Source organism: Engystomops pustulosus, chromosome 7 (genome assembly GCF_040894005.1).
Source record: "Engystomops pustulosus chromosome 7, aEngPut4.maternal, whole genome shotgun sequence".
In the NCBI taxonomy this organism is placed as follows: Eukaryota; Metazoa; Chordata; class Amphibia; order Anura; family Leptodactylidae; genus Engystomops; species Engystomops pustulosus.
This window is the reverse complement of record NC_092417.1, coordinates 134,283,813-134,303,239: the sequence shown is the minus strand read 5'-3', so window position 1 is coordinate 134,303,239 and position 19,427 is coordinate 134,283,813. Positions and strand designations below refer to the sequence as shown.

Below are 19,427 nucleotides of genomic sequence, written 5' to 3'. Positions count from 1 at the left end.
CGAAGATGTCTTCCTTCAGTTAACAAGGAGGTGGGGACATCCGTCAGTAGACCTGTTTGCCTCCAGCAAGAACACGAAGCTCCCGCGTTTCTTTTCCCTGGAACCTACAGTTCCCTTCAACCAAAGGGACGCATTCAGCCAGTCCTGGGGGGGGCTGTTACTGTATGCCTTTCCTCCGATACCTCTTATGTCCCGGGTCATACAAAAGATCAGAGAAGACCAGGCGGAGGTTATACTCATAGCGCCTTGGTGGCCAAAAAGGAACTGGTTTCCTTGGCTAAAAAAGATGGCAATGGCGGATCCATTCCTGTTACCACCCCGTCCAGACCTCCTGTTCCAGGGTCCAGTCCTACATCCCAATCCGCAGGCTCTCCAGCTCGCTGCATGGATCCTGAAAGGAAGATACTGACAGCCCAGGGGCTATCGGACAAAGTGATCTCCACGATGAAGGCTAGTCGTAAGGTGGTCACCCACAGAATTTAATCCAGAATATGGAAGAAATTCGTGTCTTTTTGTGGCTCAGTCCCTCCTAACCAGTTGTCTCCCAACATCTCGCAGATACTGGATTTCCTGCAAGCTGGGTTTGATAAAGGGCTGAAGACGAGTACACTCAAGGTCCAGGTATCAGCCCTTAGTGCCTTCTTTGATACTTCCTTGGCGGAGCACAAGTGGATCCAGAGGTTCATAAGAGCTACCTCCAGATTGAGACCTCACTTAAAGCAAAATATCCCAAACTGGGATTTGTCTCTGGTGTTGAATCACCTGACAGGTCCTCCGTTTGAGCCCTTAGAGACTACGGACCTTAGAAGCCTAACCCTCAAGCTGACCTTCCTTATAGCCATAACCTCAGCTAGACGGTTAGGAGAAATCCAGGCTCTCTCCCTTAGAGAACCTTACCTTAGAATTCTGGAAGATAGAGTGATTCTAACTTTAGATAAGGCCTTTGCTCCCAAAGTGTCTTCCAGTTTTCATCGCAATCAGGAAATTGTGTTACCTTCTTTTTGCCAGAACCCTAAGAACAGTAAGGAGTCCGCATGGCATACTCTGGACGTGAGGAGATGTCTTCTCCACTATCTGGACATCTCTAAACCTTGGAGAAAGGACGACAACATCCTTCTGCAGTATACAGGGAAGAATAAGGGGAAGAAAGCTTCCAAAGCATCTATTGCCCGTTGGATCCGGACTACCATCAAAGAGGCATATGATGCCGAAAATATGGACATTCCTGGGACTGTCAGGGCCCACTCAACCAGGGGGGTGGCAGCCTCATGGGCTGAAAAACGTGGGGCCTCTCTAGTCGATATCTGTAAAGCAGCTACCTGGTCTAGCCAGTTAACATTCGCTAGACACTACAGATTAGATATCCTAAGCGCCAGGGACCAGGCTTTCGGTAGGAAAGTCTTGCAGGCAGTTGTCCCACCCTAAGGTACTGGTAATCTGGTACATCTCCAGTTGGGGCCGTCATGGGGGACGCCATGGAAAAGGAGAATTATTCTCACCGTTAATTCGGTTTCCATTAGTCCACCACGACGGCCCATATATTTTTCCCGTCCCCTTTTATTTTTATAAGACAGAGTAGTCTTAGTCTTTATTATTTAACCTGTTGTATCTGTGTGTGACTATAACATACAATAAATGGGTTGCATCCACAGCCGGTGTAGTTATTTGGTAGCCACTGGAGTGTGGGTGTAGGGGAGGGGCTTTTAACCTCTCTGCTTCCTGTCCCTACAGAGGTCAAGGGCCATCCTCCAGTTGGGGCCGTCATGGTGGACTAATGGAAACCGAATTAACGGTGAGAATAATTCTCCTTTTTTTTTCTTCTGACAATTCTGGTGACCAGTTGTTTTGCCATCCGATTTTTTTTTTTTTTTTTTTTTAAATAGACGTGAAAAAAAAATAATGAATGGATGCCATGCAGATGTGGGGAAAAAAATCTTGAGATACAATTCTAACACGGAATGGACAGACAACAGATGTGGATTTTGAGGATGCGCATGTGACACGTCTGTGTGAATGAACCCTTAGGTCCGTGGTGGCCAGATTTGACAAACAGAGCACAGTGTTGGTAATACCACTTGCAACTTAGTGAAATATGATGCAAAAAGTCCCTGCTTTTCCACAAAACAGCACCACTGATCAGTCATCGCGCTTAAAGTTCGGTTCTGCTTTTCCGCTAGCAACCAAGGACTCCATGCATCACTTTGATGGTCGGATTCCCATCCTCAGGATTCTCTGGATGCCTTTAAACGGAGATAGTCTATCAAATTAAATTATATATTATATATTTTTTTTTTTTTTTTTTTTTTTTTTGAAAGCTCTTATACATAAGTTGAAAATAGACCTACCAAGATAGTTGTGCTACTTGCCACGGTGGCGTCTGCAGCCAATGACTGGCTTGAAATGTTGAGTATTTCTCTCAATACTTTTTAAACGTCATGTGTTTTTCTGAACATCCCTCGGCGGGGATAATAATCGCAGGGGCAAATAAATGGGTTCTTGGCAACTATCTTCCTGGTGGCGGGAGGAAGAATACAGTTCTGCAGATTCTTTTCTCTATGCATGTGACAACACCAAAATCAGCATGGTTACCCCTGGGCCACAGCTGTCATTCGGAAGCAGTCGCAGCCCAGGAGCCACTGGTTAGCACACAGCAAAGCAATGAATCACTCGCCGTCCTGAAGGACTCCCTAATGAATAATAACACTGGGAAATATCCATTTTTTACCAGAATTTGTCAGCCTAGCCCAAAGCCCCAACATCAGATGTTTATGAAATGTCAAAAGGATCCCCTGAAGGGTAAAAGGCGACCTGAAAGACTAAATAAGAAAACATCACCAACATTTCACTCTATGGACTATGCCAACACGATAGAACGTGGCACATAACGGAAAACTGCTGAAAATAATTGAAATACCTCACAAATTCCTCTTTTGTGGTGAAGGCAGAAAAGAAAATCACTCTTGAGCAGCCGCTTTCAAATATATGTAAATATAGAGAATAGATAAGAAGCGGCGGACATTAAAATACATAAATATGAAAGGAGGCAATCATCATGTATGAGATAGTGTACAAGGCAGGCAACAGATGTTACAACACTGCGCTGAATAGATACCATCACCGTAATAAAGGGGGCCCGTGTCTTATTGCCTTCATGTACCATGCCTGCAGGCAGATTTTAATAAGAATCAGACTTTATTGCATTACTTTGCATGCATATTATATATTTATGGCTGTTGATCTCTTCTAGCTCATCTCACTCCTAACATTGCAGGATTATATTATTGTCTGTGTTAGAGTAGAACTGGGTCACGTACTGACTGTTGCTGTTGACCACTTATTTAAGAGTGAGTGCAGGCGCTGTAAATACAGGCGCTGAGAATATTATATATAATGGGGGTTGTGACACTCTTGTGGACATCCCTTGTGGACAGGTCTGTCATTGCAATATAATTCGGTGTGGCTCAACCCTATTAAATAGGTTGACATAACATGTTATATATAGTGCATAAATCCATTTAAAAATGTTTCCTCTATATTCACTGCAGGATGGAGGCTGTTATTTACAGCGCCTGTATTCTTTGTTCTGTGTTGCAATACATGTAAAACTGCCTGTTTTTACTTATAGGTTGTAATTTCATTTTTTTTTTTTAATATCTTGTACCAATATTAAGGCATTCTTTTCCATTCAGAGTAAAACATTTTGCCAGTTCCTTCTTTCATAATTTGGGCACTGTATCAGCAGACACGCCGAATCTGAGCTCCCACTATACACTCTTTACATCAAAGCCATTAAAGTCAACCATGATAAAGCGGGGACACTTACTCATAGATCTGTCCTTCGCTGCTTTACGCCTGTATGTTTACAGGGGGACTGCACCACTATTCCAACAACGCCTGGCACGCCTGTTACAGCAATGGGACGGGGATGGGTTGACATGGCCGGCAGGTGGCATTGCTGGAGTGGAGGTGCCGTGCCCCTGCAGACAAACGGGGACACCCAGAACACGAGGGAGGTAAGTATAGTTTTATTTTTTTCACAGTAAAGGTACTACTAATGTTGGAAAACCCTTCAAAAGGGTTAAACTGATGTGTATTTTGCTTGAAAGTGGAGTTTTCCTTTAACAGCAGACTTACTCTTTTGGGTGGTTTCATGTGAAGTTCCTTACCCTTGTGGCCAGACAGTCTTTACACGGTCTTGGTGTAGGTAGCCATTAATCAAACGGTTGAGCTACTGTCAGGTTGCGAGGTTCCTACGTCACGCTGTCTCCTGCAGTCTGTGTTTATGTACAAGGCTTGGCATTGTTTATGTATTTAAGCAGAAGCTGTAAAACTCGCACAGATTGTGTGAGAGATGCTGGGAATGTTGCATGCAATTCAGTAAAATGTACAGTATGCCAGGGAGCGACTGATCGACCATTAGTATTTTCACAAAATAGGGGAAAAGTTGTAGATCTGTGAGGCTCTGACCACAGGGGGTCCATTTATTTCTCTAGAACTGCTGGAGACCACCAAATACAGCACCTCTGTTTAATGGTAGTTCCAGTTTTCATGATCAGCGATCCCCACTAATTTCCTAAGTGTGGGAATCACCAGTGGTATGCATTATGGAGCTAACAAGATTAAAAACGGTGATACATCATTGCTGCCGTTCCAACACCCCCGGAGTCCTCGATCCCTCTTCTGAACCTGCTCAAAATGCCTGTTGTGCATGCACCAGCATATGATAAAATCCCTGCCCCTCCGGTGCTGCAAATACTTCACTAGACCCCTGCCTATTGATTGATAGAAGACCACAGTCACGGTGCCTGGATCTACAAGTAAGTCAAAATGCTGATAGATCCTCTAGGAGTGGTCTCATCCAGCACTATCCCTTCCATAAGGCGCCATGATGAGCTGATCAAGATGAGATCTTAAATTTATAGCCCATAACCTATTTATCAATCATTGATGTTTCCTCAATGACGTCAGAACACTGGCCCATGAAAGCATGGTGGCACATTCCCAAAGTATTCTACCTGTCTGAACACTTTACCTAGCTTATATGAGACGATATACCAAGGGAATCGTGTCAACGAATGTTGTAACGCAGGAGAACAACAAACAGTTGTGTTTAGAAGGAAATGGGATTAGGATTTCTTTTGAGGATAAATTCTCTTGCTTCCATTTTCATGAATAGAAAAGAAGCCTGTAACTAAGGAGAGTGTCAGATGTGGGACCGCTCTGGCGATGGCTAGAAAGAGAATTTTACATGCTGAAGGCTTGCCGTATTTTGAATACTGGATTCCTGTCAGCTTTGAAGCTCTGCTTTCTGCGAGCGCTTTATTTTGAGGGTAGACGCTTCTGAGAAATCTCATTTCTTTACTCCATACTTGTTTGACTTCACACAATAAATGTTCTAGTAGATTTGGATTTCTAGACACATTATTAAAGCATAACCTTTAGATGTCTGGATTGTGAACAAATACTTCAATATAGAATGATGCAAACTAACAATATAAAAATGTTCAAAGAGGAAAGTCAATGAATACCCAAAACACAATTTCCTCCTAAATTCTTTCTTACTGCCTTAATACAAGTCAATATTGGATTTTGCACTGGACCTCATACAAACAGACTATGCATTAGCTAAAAGCAGGAAATATTATGGTGGCGTCATATGGTGCTTATTGTGGTGCCAAATTCTGAAAACAATGCTTTAAAGGGTTCTTTAAGATGAAAGCGAGCCTTTCACCATGTATAGCTGGTGACAGGTTCTAATAGTGTATGCTTGTTGACTTCTGAATCATTTCAGTACTTTTATAAAGCTTTATCACGTTACCCGGCTCCCTGCCAGTAGAATTTGGTGAATGCCAAGGGGGGAAGTGGGGCTTGCGCCGCTGCAGCAGCCTGTGTCTCCTCATGCATTCTTCATCTACTCCACACCATCCCCCTACCTCCCGAGGCACTCGCCACATCACGCTGCTGGCAGGGAGCAAGGTAATGTGAAATATAGTTTTATAAAGTACTGAAATGATTCTGAATGCTGTTAAAGGTGCTTCCACTGATGTACACTAATATCATTTCATATTCATTAGAAGCCGAGGATCTTAAACTGAAAAACTGCAATAAGACACGATGGAATATTAAGCCTAGTGGCCAGACTACATATTGCTGGACATTTCTATGTACATTGTATGAAATCTATATTGGATTTTTTTTTTTAATCATCAAAATTGTTCACTCCATATAACCTTATTTAGTTATTGCTTTCTATTTTAAGTTCAGTTATGTGATGTATTTTCACACTCCTCTCTCTGTATTTCTTATATGTGCTCTGTAATCGTTTTGTTTTTTTCCTGGAGTGTATCTTGGATTGTCACCTGAAACCTGTTACATGGAAAATGATGCATAATCTTTTAGGGCAGGAGGCGCTGAGCAGATTGTGAAAAAACTATTAATACAGGCAGTCCCTGGGTTACATACAAGATAGGGTCTGTAGGTTTGCTCTTAAGTTGAGTTTGCATGTAAGTTGGAAATGTATATTTTATCATTGTAATCCCAGCTAGAACTTTTTTGGTCTCTGTGACAATTGGATTTTAAAAATGTTGGGTTGTCATAAGAATCAATATTAACAATAAAGCTTCATCACAGAGACCTGTGGTAACTGTTGTAGCTGATAATTGTAGTCTAGGACTAAAGTACAGTATATTACTGTAAATCCAGAGGTCCGTTTGTTACTAGGGGTCCTATGTAAGTCGAGTGTTCTTAAGTAGGGGACCGCCTGTATATAATTTATTTTCTTTAATTCTCCTATGCTGAACAGTCAACCAGTTAGGGCTCATTCAAAGGTGTTTTTAAAATCCGTATGCTATATATATATTTTTTTTTTTGCAGATCGTGTGAAAAAATTGCAGCCTGCTTTTTTTTTCTTCTCACATGCAGACCACAGACCTCCATAGAGGTCAATAGAGCCACACGGATAACATCCAAAATGGCACACGGATGACATCCATTTTTCCAAAAGCATTGTTACTGGAGTGGCAAAAAAGAATAGAATGGTTTTCTAATCTTGGGTTTCTGTATGTAATATGGACTGCACACATATCACATGTCCGCATTTTTTATCTGACGCGCATTTCTGAATGAGCCCTAATATGGAATATTCTGTTACAAACATACAAATACATTTTCTCAACTTCTCCTGCTCTATTAGGTTGCACTTCATCTTCCATGTGACAGGTTCCCTTAGCAGGAGTGTCCTGCAGAGGGCTTAGCTTGACAGCTGGCCTGCAGCATGGACATCAAGTAAAGGAATGGACTGGGTGCAAAGATGGAATTGCGAGGGCGTTTTGCTTTAGGCGTATTGACAGAATCAGATCGGGAACATTGAGAATTACCAAAACTGACATTGTCAGTGTTAAAGGGCAGAGGAGCTGAACCCTGGAGACATAAATGATGGATGATGGCATTGTATACTCACATACTCTTATATACTTGTATAGGAAGATGGTACTACATTAGCAGTGGTTGCATATAACTGTAATTGTATATTTTGGTGTGTAATACACCCGATACAATATAGACTTGGATAAAGAATGTCACTATACTATTCATTTCTTGGTTATTTTTTGTCATTCCTGTATTCATATCTGATGTATTTGATCGACATCTTCGGATGTGGCACATTTCTTGTCTGAGGACTGACATATTTCATTTACATTTCTGCATAGTAAGCTTGTTGATGTCCAACTTGTGTTTTTGTGATACACAGTCTGTCACTTGTATGTATTTGCTGTGGAATACATACACCTCATTAATAGAACACATAATCTGACATTTTTACAACTCTACCATCAAAGGAGCAAATTTTGTTAGCTTGGAAACGCGTTGACAGTAGAGGTTTTCTTCCTGACAGTGTCTGGTGTGGAGAAGTTTCAGTCATTGCTGCAGAGAGAATCCTATAAAGCACTAGCAGCTAGAGCTACAGCGCGAGAGCTTTCTTTATCATGTAATACCATCCATGGGAATATAAAATGTTACCCTTATCTAAGAATTACCTTATTAATGTGTCTGCTACCCACAGACCAGCAAGCTAATTCCTCCTAAAATGTATAATCCGCCATTTAGTCTCTGTTGCTGTAAGGAAGTATTAAGAGGCATAAGAATAATATACTTTGTAATACGGCAATAACCATTTCATTAACACCTTAATGGGCTCCCGGTACCAATATGGTGGTGGATGGTGACGTACAGATAATTTTATTACTTAATTGTTCGTACTACAATTTTACTTCCTGCTACGAAGAGGAATACATCACATCCCATTATAAAACTGTGTAACCGTCTTATCTCCCTATAGAGGCAATGGGAGGCAGGCAACCAATAATGAATCTTTCAATTTTGATTTAATCGAAAAACTACTGAAAGGATGTATTAAGTTATTAAGGAGGTTTTTCGTGGTGTTGCTCCACCAATAAGCGGTTTTTCATGGATTGCTACACACTGAAACCAGACATGGCTCAGTACACAATGGCAGAGATTTATCAATTCCACCATAATTACCAGTCAAAAGTGTTGTTTTAGACAATTTATAGAATTTAGTATGTCAAAAAGGATGTTTCCTCCACAAGGCATTGGCTTCTCTAGAAACTGTCTGTCTGTGTGCCAAAAATGATGCTAATGTACCTGTCTAAACAGAACAGTTTCTGCAGTGTCTTTTACAATTCATGTGCCTACAGTTATACAATTATTGTAAAGACAAATGCTGGAGGAGCCGGCACGGAGCAAATATTTATGTGGATAATACAGCGTTATGTGTGAGGCTCGCTCCTATTAAACATTCCCTTGCACACCACTTTTAATTTTCATGTTTATAATCTAATGCAGTCTTGCCTAAAAGAAATCATCTTTCACTCGGTCTAGCAATAGAAAGCCTAAAGTTAATTAAATCTCCCTTGAAAATGTGAATTCATCATTTTCTATCCTAGATGTGCTGTGCGATTTGCACTGATACTGCGGCTCCGAGTTTAGATCTTTGATTTGTTAAGACACCATATTAATTGCTTTGACACAGTGTTAATGCGCTGGAAGCAGTGAGCTGTCTTCCGTAATATCTCCTGTATGTAGGTCACAACATTTCTCCCGTCCATATCATCAGCCTAGTAGATTGCCGCTAATTAATGCTTGATAAATATTTTGGTAAAACTTTATTTCTTCAGACCTACAAGTGTATACAGGCAGTCCCCAGGTTACATACAAGATAGGGTCTGTAGGTTTGTTTTTAAGTTGAATTTGTATGTAAGTTGGAACTGTATATTTTATAATTGTAGCCCCAGCCAGAATTTTTTTGGTCTCTGTGACAATTAAATTTTAAAAATGTTGGGTTGTCATAAGAACCAGGATTTACAATAAAGATTCATTACAGGCACCTGTGATAACTGTTACAGCTGTTTATTGTAGCCTAGGGCTAAAGTACAGTAAATAACTAACATCCAGAGGTCCGTTTGTAACTAGGGGTCGTCGGTAAGTCGGGTGTTCTTAAGTAGGTGACCGCCTGTATTAGAGATGTCTGTAAGAAAAAAAAGTGTGCAAGGAATCTCAAAGGTTATGCTCAATTACTGTGGGAGCTCAGGGCACAAGAGGAGTTTATTATAGTGCCTCAATGGGAAGAAAACCACATATTATTACAATTCAACTTTAGTTGATAATAACTTTTATGTTTTCTTAACTTCTAGTTGAATATGTATCAGAATTTACACATATTGTGATACACTGAACCTAAACTATGATTTTATATCTATTATGTGATGGTTGCTGTCTTCTTATAATAGAACTGGACTGACCTTTTAAATTTTGTATATATGATATATTTTTACTTTGTTAGTCTGATCATCTGGAATTATTCAGATGCACGACGGACATATTTGAAATCAACATTCCAGAGCCTATTAGAACCTGTCATCATGTAAAAATGACTTTCCTGATGACTCCTTCCCTTTAAAGGAAGTCTACCATCAAAATCCATCATGCTAAACGAGGGACACTTACTCATCGATCCAGGCACTGTGACTGTGGTAATCTTCTTAGATTTGTTATCCTTGGCCTCCTTCCTTCTAAAAGGCACATACCTTTTTGGTTTTAGTTTTTTTTAAGTTTTCCTCGCTTCAGATGCCCCAAAATTTTCAAGTATTACTGGGAAATCTCTTTAAACTTTTAGTATTTTTATCTTTTAGTGCTGTTGAACTGTTTGTAAATTTTTCATCAATACAATGTTTTTGAAACTTGAGTCTCTTGACTATCAATAATATAGCAAAAAATTATGTGTACTGTGAATAAAACGATCTAATCCATTAGGCCAAATCTTTACTGTATATAAAGAAGTCGTCATGAATAAATGAGTGTGCTCTGTACTTTGTTTTCTTCCATCCTCACTGTGGGATTGTGCGGTCTAGTAAGCCTCTAGCTTTGTGCTGCATAAGCACTCTATAAACTAATCTTTCCAGACCACAAACAGATTTAGACATTTTGCACTAAACGTATTTCTTCAATAAGATCTGTACAAATAAGGAGCGGTTAGATTGAAGCAGCTAGTCAAAGAAAACCGTTTTGTCAGCCAAACCCGGCAATGGTAAAGCAGGATACATGTTTCTACAGTTCAGAATTATTAAAAACCTTCAGCAGAAGCAAGGCTGGAACATCAAAGTGTCTCTTCAGTTTATTTGGGGATTGCCAAAAATGAATGTAAGCCTACACATTTCAGTTTAGTTATTCCATATCCATTTTTATAATATGGATATGACTGGGAACTGTTTTCTAAAGACGGGAATAAGTGGGTGAGGTGGAGAGCAGGAACCGATCTAAGCTGTAACTTGGCTCAGTAAAGTACTTGCCACTTGTAGAGGTTGTATTATTAAGACGCGTTGTATATATTTAGTAGAACACCTCTGTATGAGACTACCCTGTGCAATAACTGGTCGCAAATAATGGACTCAGTTTTTGTGGCCCGTGTGCCATCGGTGTGTGAGTTCCAATCTGTTTCTAACGAAAGAAGACACTAATATATTTGAATCTTGGGAATTCCCCCACAAACTTCAATATCCCAATTGCCCAAGTTCTTCTCTCAGTAACAAGGGGAAAATGTATCATATGCTGGTGCTTGTACACTAGTATATGATGGTGGCCCCACCGCCTGTTACGACGGATACATCAAAAGGCTTAGACCTCTTGATATCTCCGTCAGGCGGGCTCAGTTTGGCCTACTCTGGCATAGTTCTGCATAAGACCTGTGAACCAATGTTCGCATGCTTTTTAAAAAAGGGCAGGCACAGAGCAGCAATGACGCTCCAACAGTGGCTGCACCCATTCGTGCCCTCTTCATGCCCACGTGGCATGTAGGCACAAATGTAATCACAATCTCTTGTAGTGCACAAGGAATTACTTCAGTGCTTCTATGCCAGAAACACTGATAAATGCCCTCATAGTGTCGGCAGATTGGATTACATTTTCATGATAACAGAACCCCTTTGATGACATGTAATGATGGTTCCTGGGCATGTGGTAAAAGTGCCCCCCTCTCCTTATTAACATATACATTTATGACAAAAATATACAATATTTTGTAAGCGGTTTCTATCGAATGAACTTCTCATTATATTGCTGGTGACTAAGGTTGAGCATTTGAAGTGAGAAACATTATCCGGTGTTACATTAGGGCTTATTATTATCATTATACTTATTGAATAATTCATGACCTATCACAGGAAGCTCCTGCATTACTATTAATTATCCACAACTTAATATCTTTATAGCTTTTATTCAACAAGTGTCAAAGTATGCCAAGCCGCTGTGCCAGAAGGTCCCACCTTTTAATACATGGCAAGAAGTAAAAACTTTAATTAGTTTATGCCCTAAGGAGGTAAAAGACCTTGGTGTGACCTTCAAGTCCCTTGTATGCATAGATTTTTAGTTATATACGAATAACCATTGTATGTTAACATCACATTTTGATCTTTAGGATTTTTTTGTTACGCTTCAATTTTTCCTTTGTCATAGGACTGCATTACCCAATAAATAGCCCCAGAGCAGTAGTGTCAAATTTTAGCAGGGCTTTTATATTAATGACTTATTCTTGGGATACATAATCTGTGATCGGGTATCAGTGGGGGTCAGACCACCACACTCTAAACAATCAAGACTAAAAGGGCTGTCCCACAGAAAAGGGGATAACACAGTGAAAGGTTCGACTTCTATGGCTCCTACAAATCTTGAGAATGGAACCCCACCTCCACCATGTTTGTTCTTTTCCCCCTTTACAATGGTCGTGAACGGAGCAATAGGATGCATGCTTGTCCTGCCACCCGTTAGTGACTGTAGTTTTCCATATCGTGGGGGGGATGGGTCTTTTTCTCATTGGTGGGAGATACAGTAGTCAACCCCTCACCAATTACCTTTTTATCCCCTTTCCTGTGGTTAAGAGATGACTTTTATGATGTGGTCACACATTTGCGTTTTGATTCCGTTTTGCAAAATACAAATGCATTTGGCCATGGCCTGGCCAAGTGCATTTTAACCCTAAATCATGGGACAATCCTTTTAACTTCCATTTAATTGCATGAGAGCTGAGCTGCAGTATCTTTGCATGGCCACTACACAATGAGATATTGTGGCATAAATGGATTTAAACATTTTTAATTGGTTACCAAAAGCGATTGTTTGTTTTTTTTATAGAATATACCAACTCAATGTACACTCCTCATGAACACTGTGAGGATATTGATCCAGCAAGAACAATGAAATTTATCAGGTGCTGCCCAGTGACTGACGGGACACGGCCTAGTCATTCTATAGGACTGGCCATCTTTTGTGCATTCCACTATGTATTTGTTGCATTGATTTGATCGTGTCAAGTTATCAAAAAGGACTTAAAGGACATCTACCACCAGGATGAAGGATTGTAAACCCAGCATACAGACATGCAGAAGTGCACCCCCGTTGGTAGGATCGGCTCTTCTTTAAGCTTCTTATGCCCTTGTTTTTAATAAAAAATTATGCAAATGAGCCTGATTAACAGTTGTGGAGTCCAGAGCCCCTCAGGCTCATTTGCATTATTTTAAAAGCCTCTTAAAAAAAACTCTGCATAAGAAGAGCAGATCCTGCCAGAAGGGGCACACCAGTATGTCAGTGTACTTGGTTTACAATCCTTTGTAATGGTGGGAGATATCCTTTAAGACTTGTCATGTACATCTTATATAACCATAGGAATGAATAAAAAGTGCATCAGGCTTATTATAAGCGAGACTGTAGAAGTGTCACACTACGTGTGATGCCGTTTTAAGACATTGCTATGGTTACAGATTTGATTTGCATACACAATTGATGTTAGGTTGCTTATTCAAGGCATGTGCCTGGACTTTATTATGGCACGTACCAAGTGTACTCTGGAGAGGGGTGACAATCTGAAGAATGCAGGCGCGGTATTTAATTAAACTCCGGTCAGTGATACTTGCGTATTGGTTATGTAATACAGAATATAAACCAAGCATCCAATGGTTAATGGCTGCTGTCTGTGTTCCCTTCTTTAATTCACTCCTTACTTATCTCTGCAGTTCGCTCTTCTCATTGTTCTCCAGCTTTAACAGCACTTGAAAAGCCGTAGCTGTAGGATCCATAAATCATGTGTTTGGAAAGTATATGGCTTTGACAAACTGCTTTAGGTCTGTGTAACCTTGTGTAGACAAAGTCCTTACTTTAGTTGTTCTGTAAAATAACATTTCTCTCCTTCCTTTTTGAAAGTGTCTGAACATATCTATCTAGCATTTAAGTGGACAAGTATCTTTGGTGACTTATCGTCCATCTCTGGTCTCAAAGGTTATCTCCCAGTGACTTGCTTGTGTAGCAGTGCTGCAGAATACTTGTATTACTGTATATGCGTCATCTCCGAGCTACCCGAAATCTTCCATAAACCCTTCTCCCTTAGACAATGCATTAGTAGCTTTTATGTGTGACTCGAAGGGTTTTATAATCTGTTAATTCTTTTGCCTTTATAACCGGATATGACTTCTCTTCATCTCTGGTTCTTTGATTTATACATATTATAGCAACTATATTTTGCATAATAGGCCATTTTTAACTTTGCCTATGTGGTTTTTATCATATCACCTACAAGTCAGTTTTTATAGTGCTTGCCGCAATTTCCAGAGCCGATTCTAGCCTTATTGCTGCCCTCTCCAACCTACCCCTGATCTCCTGCTATACTTTTATAAATTTACAGACAAACTATTAAAAAGCATCTACAACCGAATTTAAAATTAGGAGAACATCACTAACAATTGATCGCATCCACAAGCCTTAAAGCTTCACACAAGCCAAGTTTGGTCCTAGGAAGGGTCCTGCTAATATGATCAAACCCACTCCTTAGGATTATATAATGCATTGGGGTCCTGCTTCCCTGCTAAATAGTAGAACTGACACTGAAATTACAATGTCTGCTCTGCTGCATATAAGAAGAATGGTCTGAACTCTGAAAGTGCGGAGCAGCATTACACTCCGCACCTTAGGAGGGTGGCACACTCATCTCCTATCCCTTCACATTGCGACTTCTGAACCAGGTCTACAGAATAATAGGAGACCCATCTCTGAGTAGGCCTGGATACCTGATCACTCTTTCCTGCAGTGAAGTGCGACATATGCAAGTGCCATATACACCATTACATGCTCATATACCAATACATGCTCATACACTGTCATACACACCAATATAACCTCACCGTCCTATACACCAATACTTGCTCATATACACTTAGTCATATATACCATTACATGCTCATATACATTCAGTCATACACACAAATACATGCTTATATAGACACATACACATGCTCATACACACACAGACCCATATACACACATATTACATGTTCTTCACATGTACAAGCTTATATACACATGCCTATTTACATGTCTGTATACACACATACCCATACACACAGATATGTATCAATTGTTTATCTCCTGAGATCAGTATTTTCTCCATACCTAGAAGTGGGGGATACAACTCGCTCCAGGACTTCTCACCCAAGGTGAAGTGCAGCCACCATCCCCCTTCTTCTCTGACCTGCAATAATCTGAGGAGGGCTCTGAGTATGAACTAGGGCAGACTAAGTGGCAGACTTTTGTCCTCACTTTTCATCTAGATGACGACTCACAAATCCCTCTAGTAGCCTGGTCTGTAAAGTATAAAGAAACCCCTTTCTGGCTCCTGCTATCACACAGGGCTAGTTACTGCCAAAGCTCTTCTCATTAAAGGGAACCCGTCACCACTATTTTCACAAATACAGGTAGTGGCAGGTTCCTATAGAGCTCTAGTAACTATCTGACACCCTGCTTTTAGCTAAAAATTGTTCCCCTCAGATCCCCATAAAATCAGAGTTATAATCTTGCCTGGTATCTATGCAGCTTTGGAGCGGGTCCACGGGGGCGTGACCTAATGTCATGTGACCAGGGTGATATCATCAAAGGTCCTTGAGCTACTTAATATGAAAACTATACCCCAGGTACATATCTGACCACATAAAACAATCACAGCAGCCTCCATGGACCTCTACTCCTCCCCATGCAGGCTGCTGTGATTTCATGTGATAAAATATGCTGTGATTTCATGACATATATGCTTAGTGTACAGTTCCTAATGCTACAAAAGCTATAGCACCTGTGATAATGTCACCCTGGTCACATGACATTATAGCAGCATACAGAGATAGGGATGGGGAGGAGCTGCTGGTTTCAGCCTGAGGAGGCCATGCCCACCTGGACTCCATGTAGCCATGCTTAGTTACCAGATAAAACTATAAAGTTGAATATATGGGAGTCTCAGGGGCATAATTTTTAGCTACAAGCAGGGTGTCAAATAGTTATTAGAGCTCTATAGGAACCTGTCACTACCTGTATTTGTGAAAATAGTGGTGACGGGTTCCCTTTAACTTCAGTCTAGCAAGGTCACATGACATTTTTCAGCCAGTTCATTGGCTGATGGGTAAAATGATCCTAACTAGATAATACTTGACCTGTGCAGGATAGAGAGCAGCCTGCAGGAACTTCTGCTGGGTGATAAAGCAGGTCATGGGCTGCCTCCTGAATCATCCAGGTGCCATTCTGTTGCCTTCATCAGGCCTCTGATATCTGCTGCCTCATGGCAGATGTGGCCCAGACAATGCCCTACTCTTTTACCTTCAGTTTTATTTAGTCCTTTTCAGTATTTATTTTACTACTCTGGTGGGCTAATATGAGAATAGTAAAAATTTGCAAAGCATAATTACGGAACCTAGAATTTAGGGGCATCTGGACTTTTACTACAAGCTGTAGTTGCCTGCTGCGGTTCTCGATCATTTAAAATATTTTGTTGTTCATTATTTTGTGTACATCTATGCAAACTGAATACAGTTTAGAGGTCCACTGCAAGCACTTCTTAAGCATTTCCCATTAAAAATCTTGTGGGGAAAAAACTACTGAACAGTCTTCCAGTGACTTAAGTGGGAGACTATGCAGTTTATTCAAAGAAACAAGGATTGTCCATAAAGTGGTTAAAAAAAAAATATTTCCACCACTGTCTTATGTAAATGGAATACTGCTAAACCATGTCAGAACCACATGAAAAACCCTATGTAAAACTCATGGTAGTTCATCGTTAGGGGCATCTAAATCTAACCTTAGTTCTCTACATCCCCTGCTTCCACAACTTTCCACTTACTATGAATTCATTACTAAACATTTTTGAAAAATCCACACTAACAATGCTGCTGCTTCTAGTAAGTGTTGCACAATCGCCATAGTCCTAGATTTAGAAATGTTCTGCATGTCCCTGCTGCATTCCCTTGGTTGCACATATCAAGCATCTTGGCAGCTGTTTACCCAGAAGCTAGTTTACAGAAAACCACCAGTAATGGGTGGTCAAAACGAGAACTACCGGTAAATGGCAGTGATGTAGTTCTGCTCCTTATTGTTACACAAAACATATTTTAATATGTCACCTGAAATGACAGCTACACTTTGTGTAGATGGAGTGCACAGAGTATATATGAATGGGAATGATTGGTAAATGATATGTTCTCCCACAGTTATGGATTTTTTTTTACTTACGGATTCTACTTTTCCTGTCACAGGTGTTCCGCAGCGGCGAGGGTATGGGCATCCGATTGGACAGTGCATCTGCCTTCCAAGGAGCTGTAATATCCCCACACTATGACTCTCTTCTCGTCAAGGTCATTGCACATGGGAAAGATCAACAAGTGGCAGCAACCAAAATGAGCAGAGCGCTGGCAGAATTCCGAATCCGAGGAGTGAAGGTAGGACAGACCTGGTGCCCAGCTCAGATATCATCATTTTATTTTCTCTCTCCTTTTGTGGTAATGGCAAGGCCACTAAGTAGTCTTGAAACCCATGGGACCGGCCTGCCGGAGGAAGGCTGTTATATTAAAATGCAGAAAGGTGATATTTTCAGCAGGCAGACATATCAAAAATCGGTTATGAATCATGAAGGTTTTTCCACACAGGCACATTTATGTTGAAAGGTCGTTTTATAAAAGTGCATTATAGCAGAGTTAGCAGCTCGGTGGCGTCAGACAATATGTATACTACCTAGAAAATAGGACACGGCTATCTATAGAACTGACATAGTCTCATGCTCATTTCAGGAATTTCAATTTCTATACAACAGAGCCCTTTCTTATTGTCCCTTAGAATTTCCATCCCCAACTTTCTTGTTTTTTTTTTTTTTTGTTTATTTTATGATACTTTTATTATTTAAAAAAATAATTCTTAGCGTATCCCCCACATTCACCAATACTACTTCGTAAACACATACATTAGTGTGAAACTTTAGCAATTTTTTTTTTTACATTTCTTCAAATAAACTTACCATTCTTACTAAACATTTTCCTTTCCGCTTGTCTAAACTTGTTGGGATAAGTGTTTTAAAATAAAATCCGCTTTTCAAGATAATGTTGTTTTGTTATATTGTCAAAAAGCGCCACCCTGTATGTTCAGCCACCTAGAGGCCATGCTGTGGTGTACAACCTTCTAAGGGTTTTTCTACATTGTCATTGCAATGTATTGATTAATTTTCCAGGGAAATTGGAGTCCTTTATTAAATCACATCCAAAATTCTTAACCTCTAGATAGTATGGATTAGAAGTAATGGGTGCATCCTCATTTTTTGGTTTTAAAGTGATTTAATTTTATTGAAATATATTTTAATCACCTAGAAAAAACCCCTAATTCCTATCTAATTGATTAAACATGTCACTGATTAAACAAAAACATAAAATACTTTAGCGGGTTGGTAATTAGAGACTGAATATTTTGATATATGATAAAATAGTCTGAGCTAGAGCTAAGTTAACATGAGTGAACATGGAAAGTTTAAATCTATCACCACTGTATTTTATTTTCTTCTCCAATTCGGTAATAGGAGGGGGTTATTTAAGTAGCTCGGCCATGGATTTTTTAATCAAATACTTTTGTCCCATATTAACTAAAAGGAATAAATTCTGCTTTCAACAGTAGTTATCAGTTTAATCCCAAAAATGATATTTTTATGTTTCATTCACATCCCATGTGGATATACTGTACATTTAAATCCAGGACCCCTCTATACACCTTGTACATTTTTTGTTTTATTACTACTACCATTGCTACTTTACTTACGTACAGTGTAAACCCACATTCCTGTGGCAGATCACTGCAGTCAAGTCATTTGGGCAACCTAAATGACTTTCACTTTACCTAAAATATTTGCTAGTAGTGCATCAGTAATGTATATAGTCACATATACATTTTATCAATTGCTTTTTTCTTTTTTTTTTTTTTAAGTGCATTAGCACTTCAAATGTTTCAACTGAAAACCTGAAAAAAGTTTGCTGATCGAGAGCTTCTCTTCCCGGTAAACTACAAAGGTCTTGGTGTTGAATCCAGATGGTTAAATGCCAATACTATTTATAAGATCTAGGTCATGTTAGGACTTTCTGGGGTTTCTTAAATTTAATTTTCCCAATGTACCATTTCAGTATTTTACTGACTCTGCCCGGAGAGACGAGCGTCATTGTATGGACCGTCTGTGAGCCTGAACACTGCTCTCCCCGCTCTGGAGCTTAGCACTTCTGCCCTTCCTTATAATGGCATGTCTTTGCTTGTATGTTAAAGATTGGTGTTCTAATTCTATATTCAGTCCAGGCTATAAACAAAAATGTAGTTACTTGTAACAATTACATTGCTACAGAAATGGAAAAAATCATCATAAGTCATTAATCTAGATACTAATGATCATACTGTGTGTCCTGTGATCAAAAACATTAAGATCCTTCCTTATGAAGACCAATTCTAATTACCCTGGAGCCAAGATGAGAAGGGCCATGAGTGAGTCACAAGCAAACTAAAAATGATTTACTATACCTCCG

At 39.9% G+C, this 19,427-nt stretch overlaps 1 protein-coding gene across 4 annotated transcripts in view; it reads left to right on the top strand.

Moving 5' to 3' along the window:
* The window catches only part of PC (pyruvate carboxylase), a 325,659-nt gene that overhangs the window by 254,596 nt on the left and 51,636 nt on the right, over positions 1-19,427 (top strand). For all 4 annotated transcript variants that reach the window (XM_072117868.1, XM_072117869.1, XM_072117871.1 and 1 more), the window contains one exon: positions 17,136-17,318. In XM_072117868.1, coding sequence (XP_071973969.1) covers positions 17,136-17,318 — 183 coding nt within the window. The remainder of the gene's footprint in view (positions 1-17,135; positions 17,319-19,427) is intronic.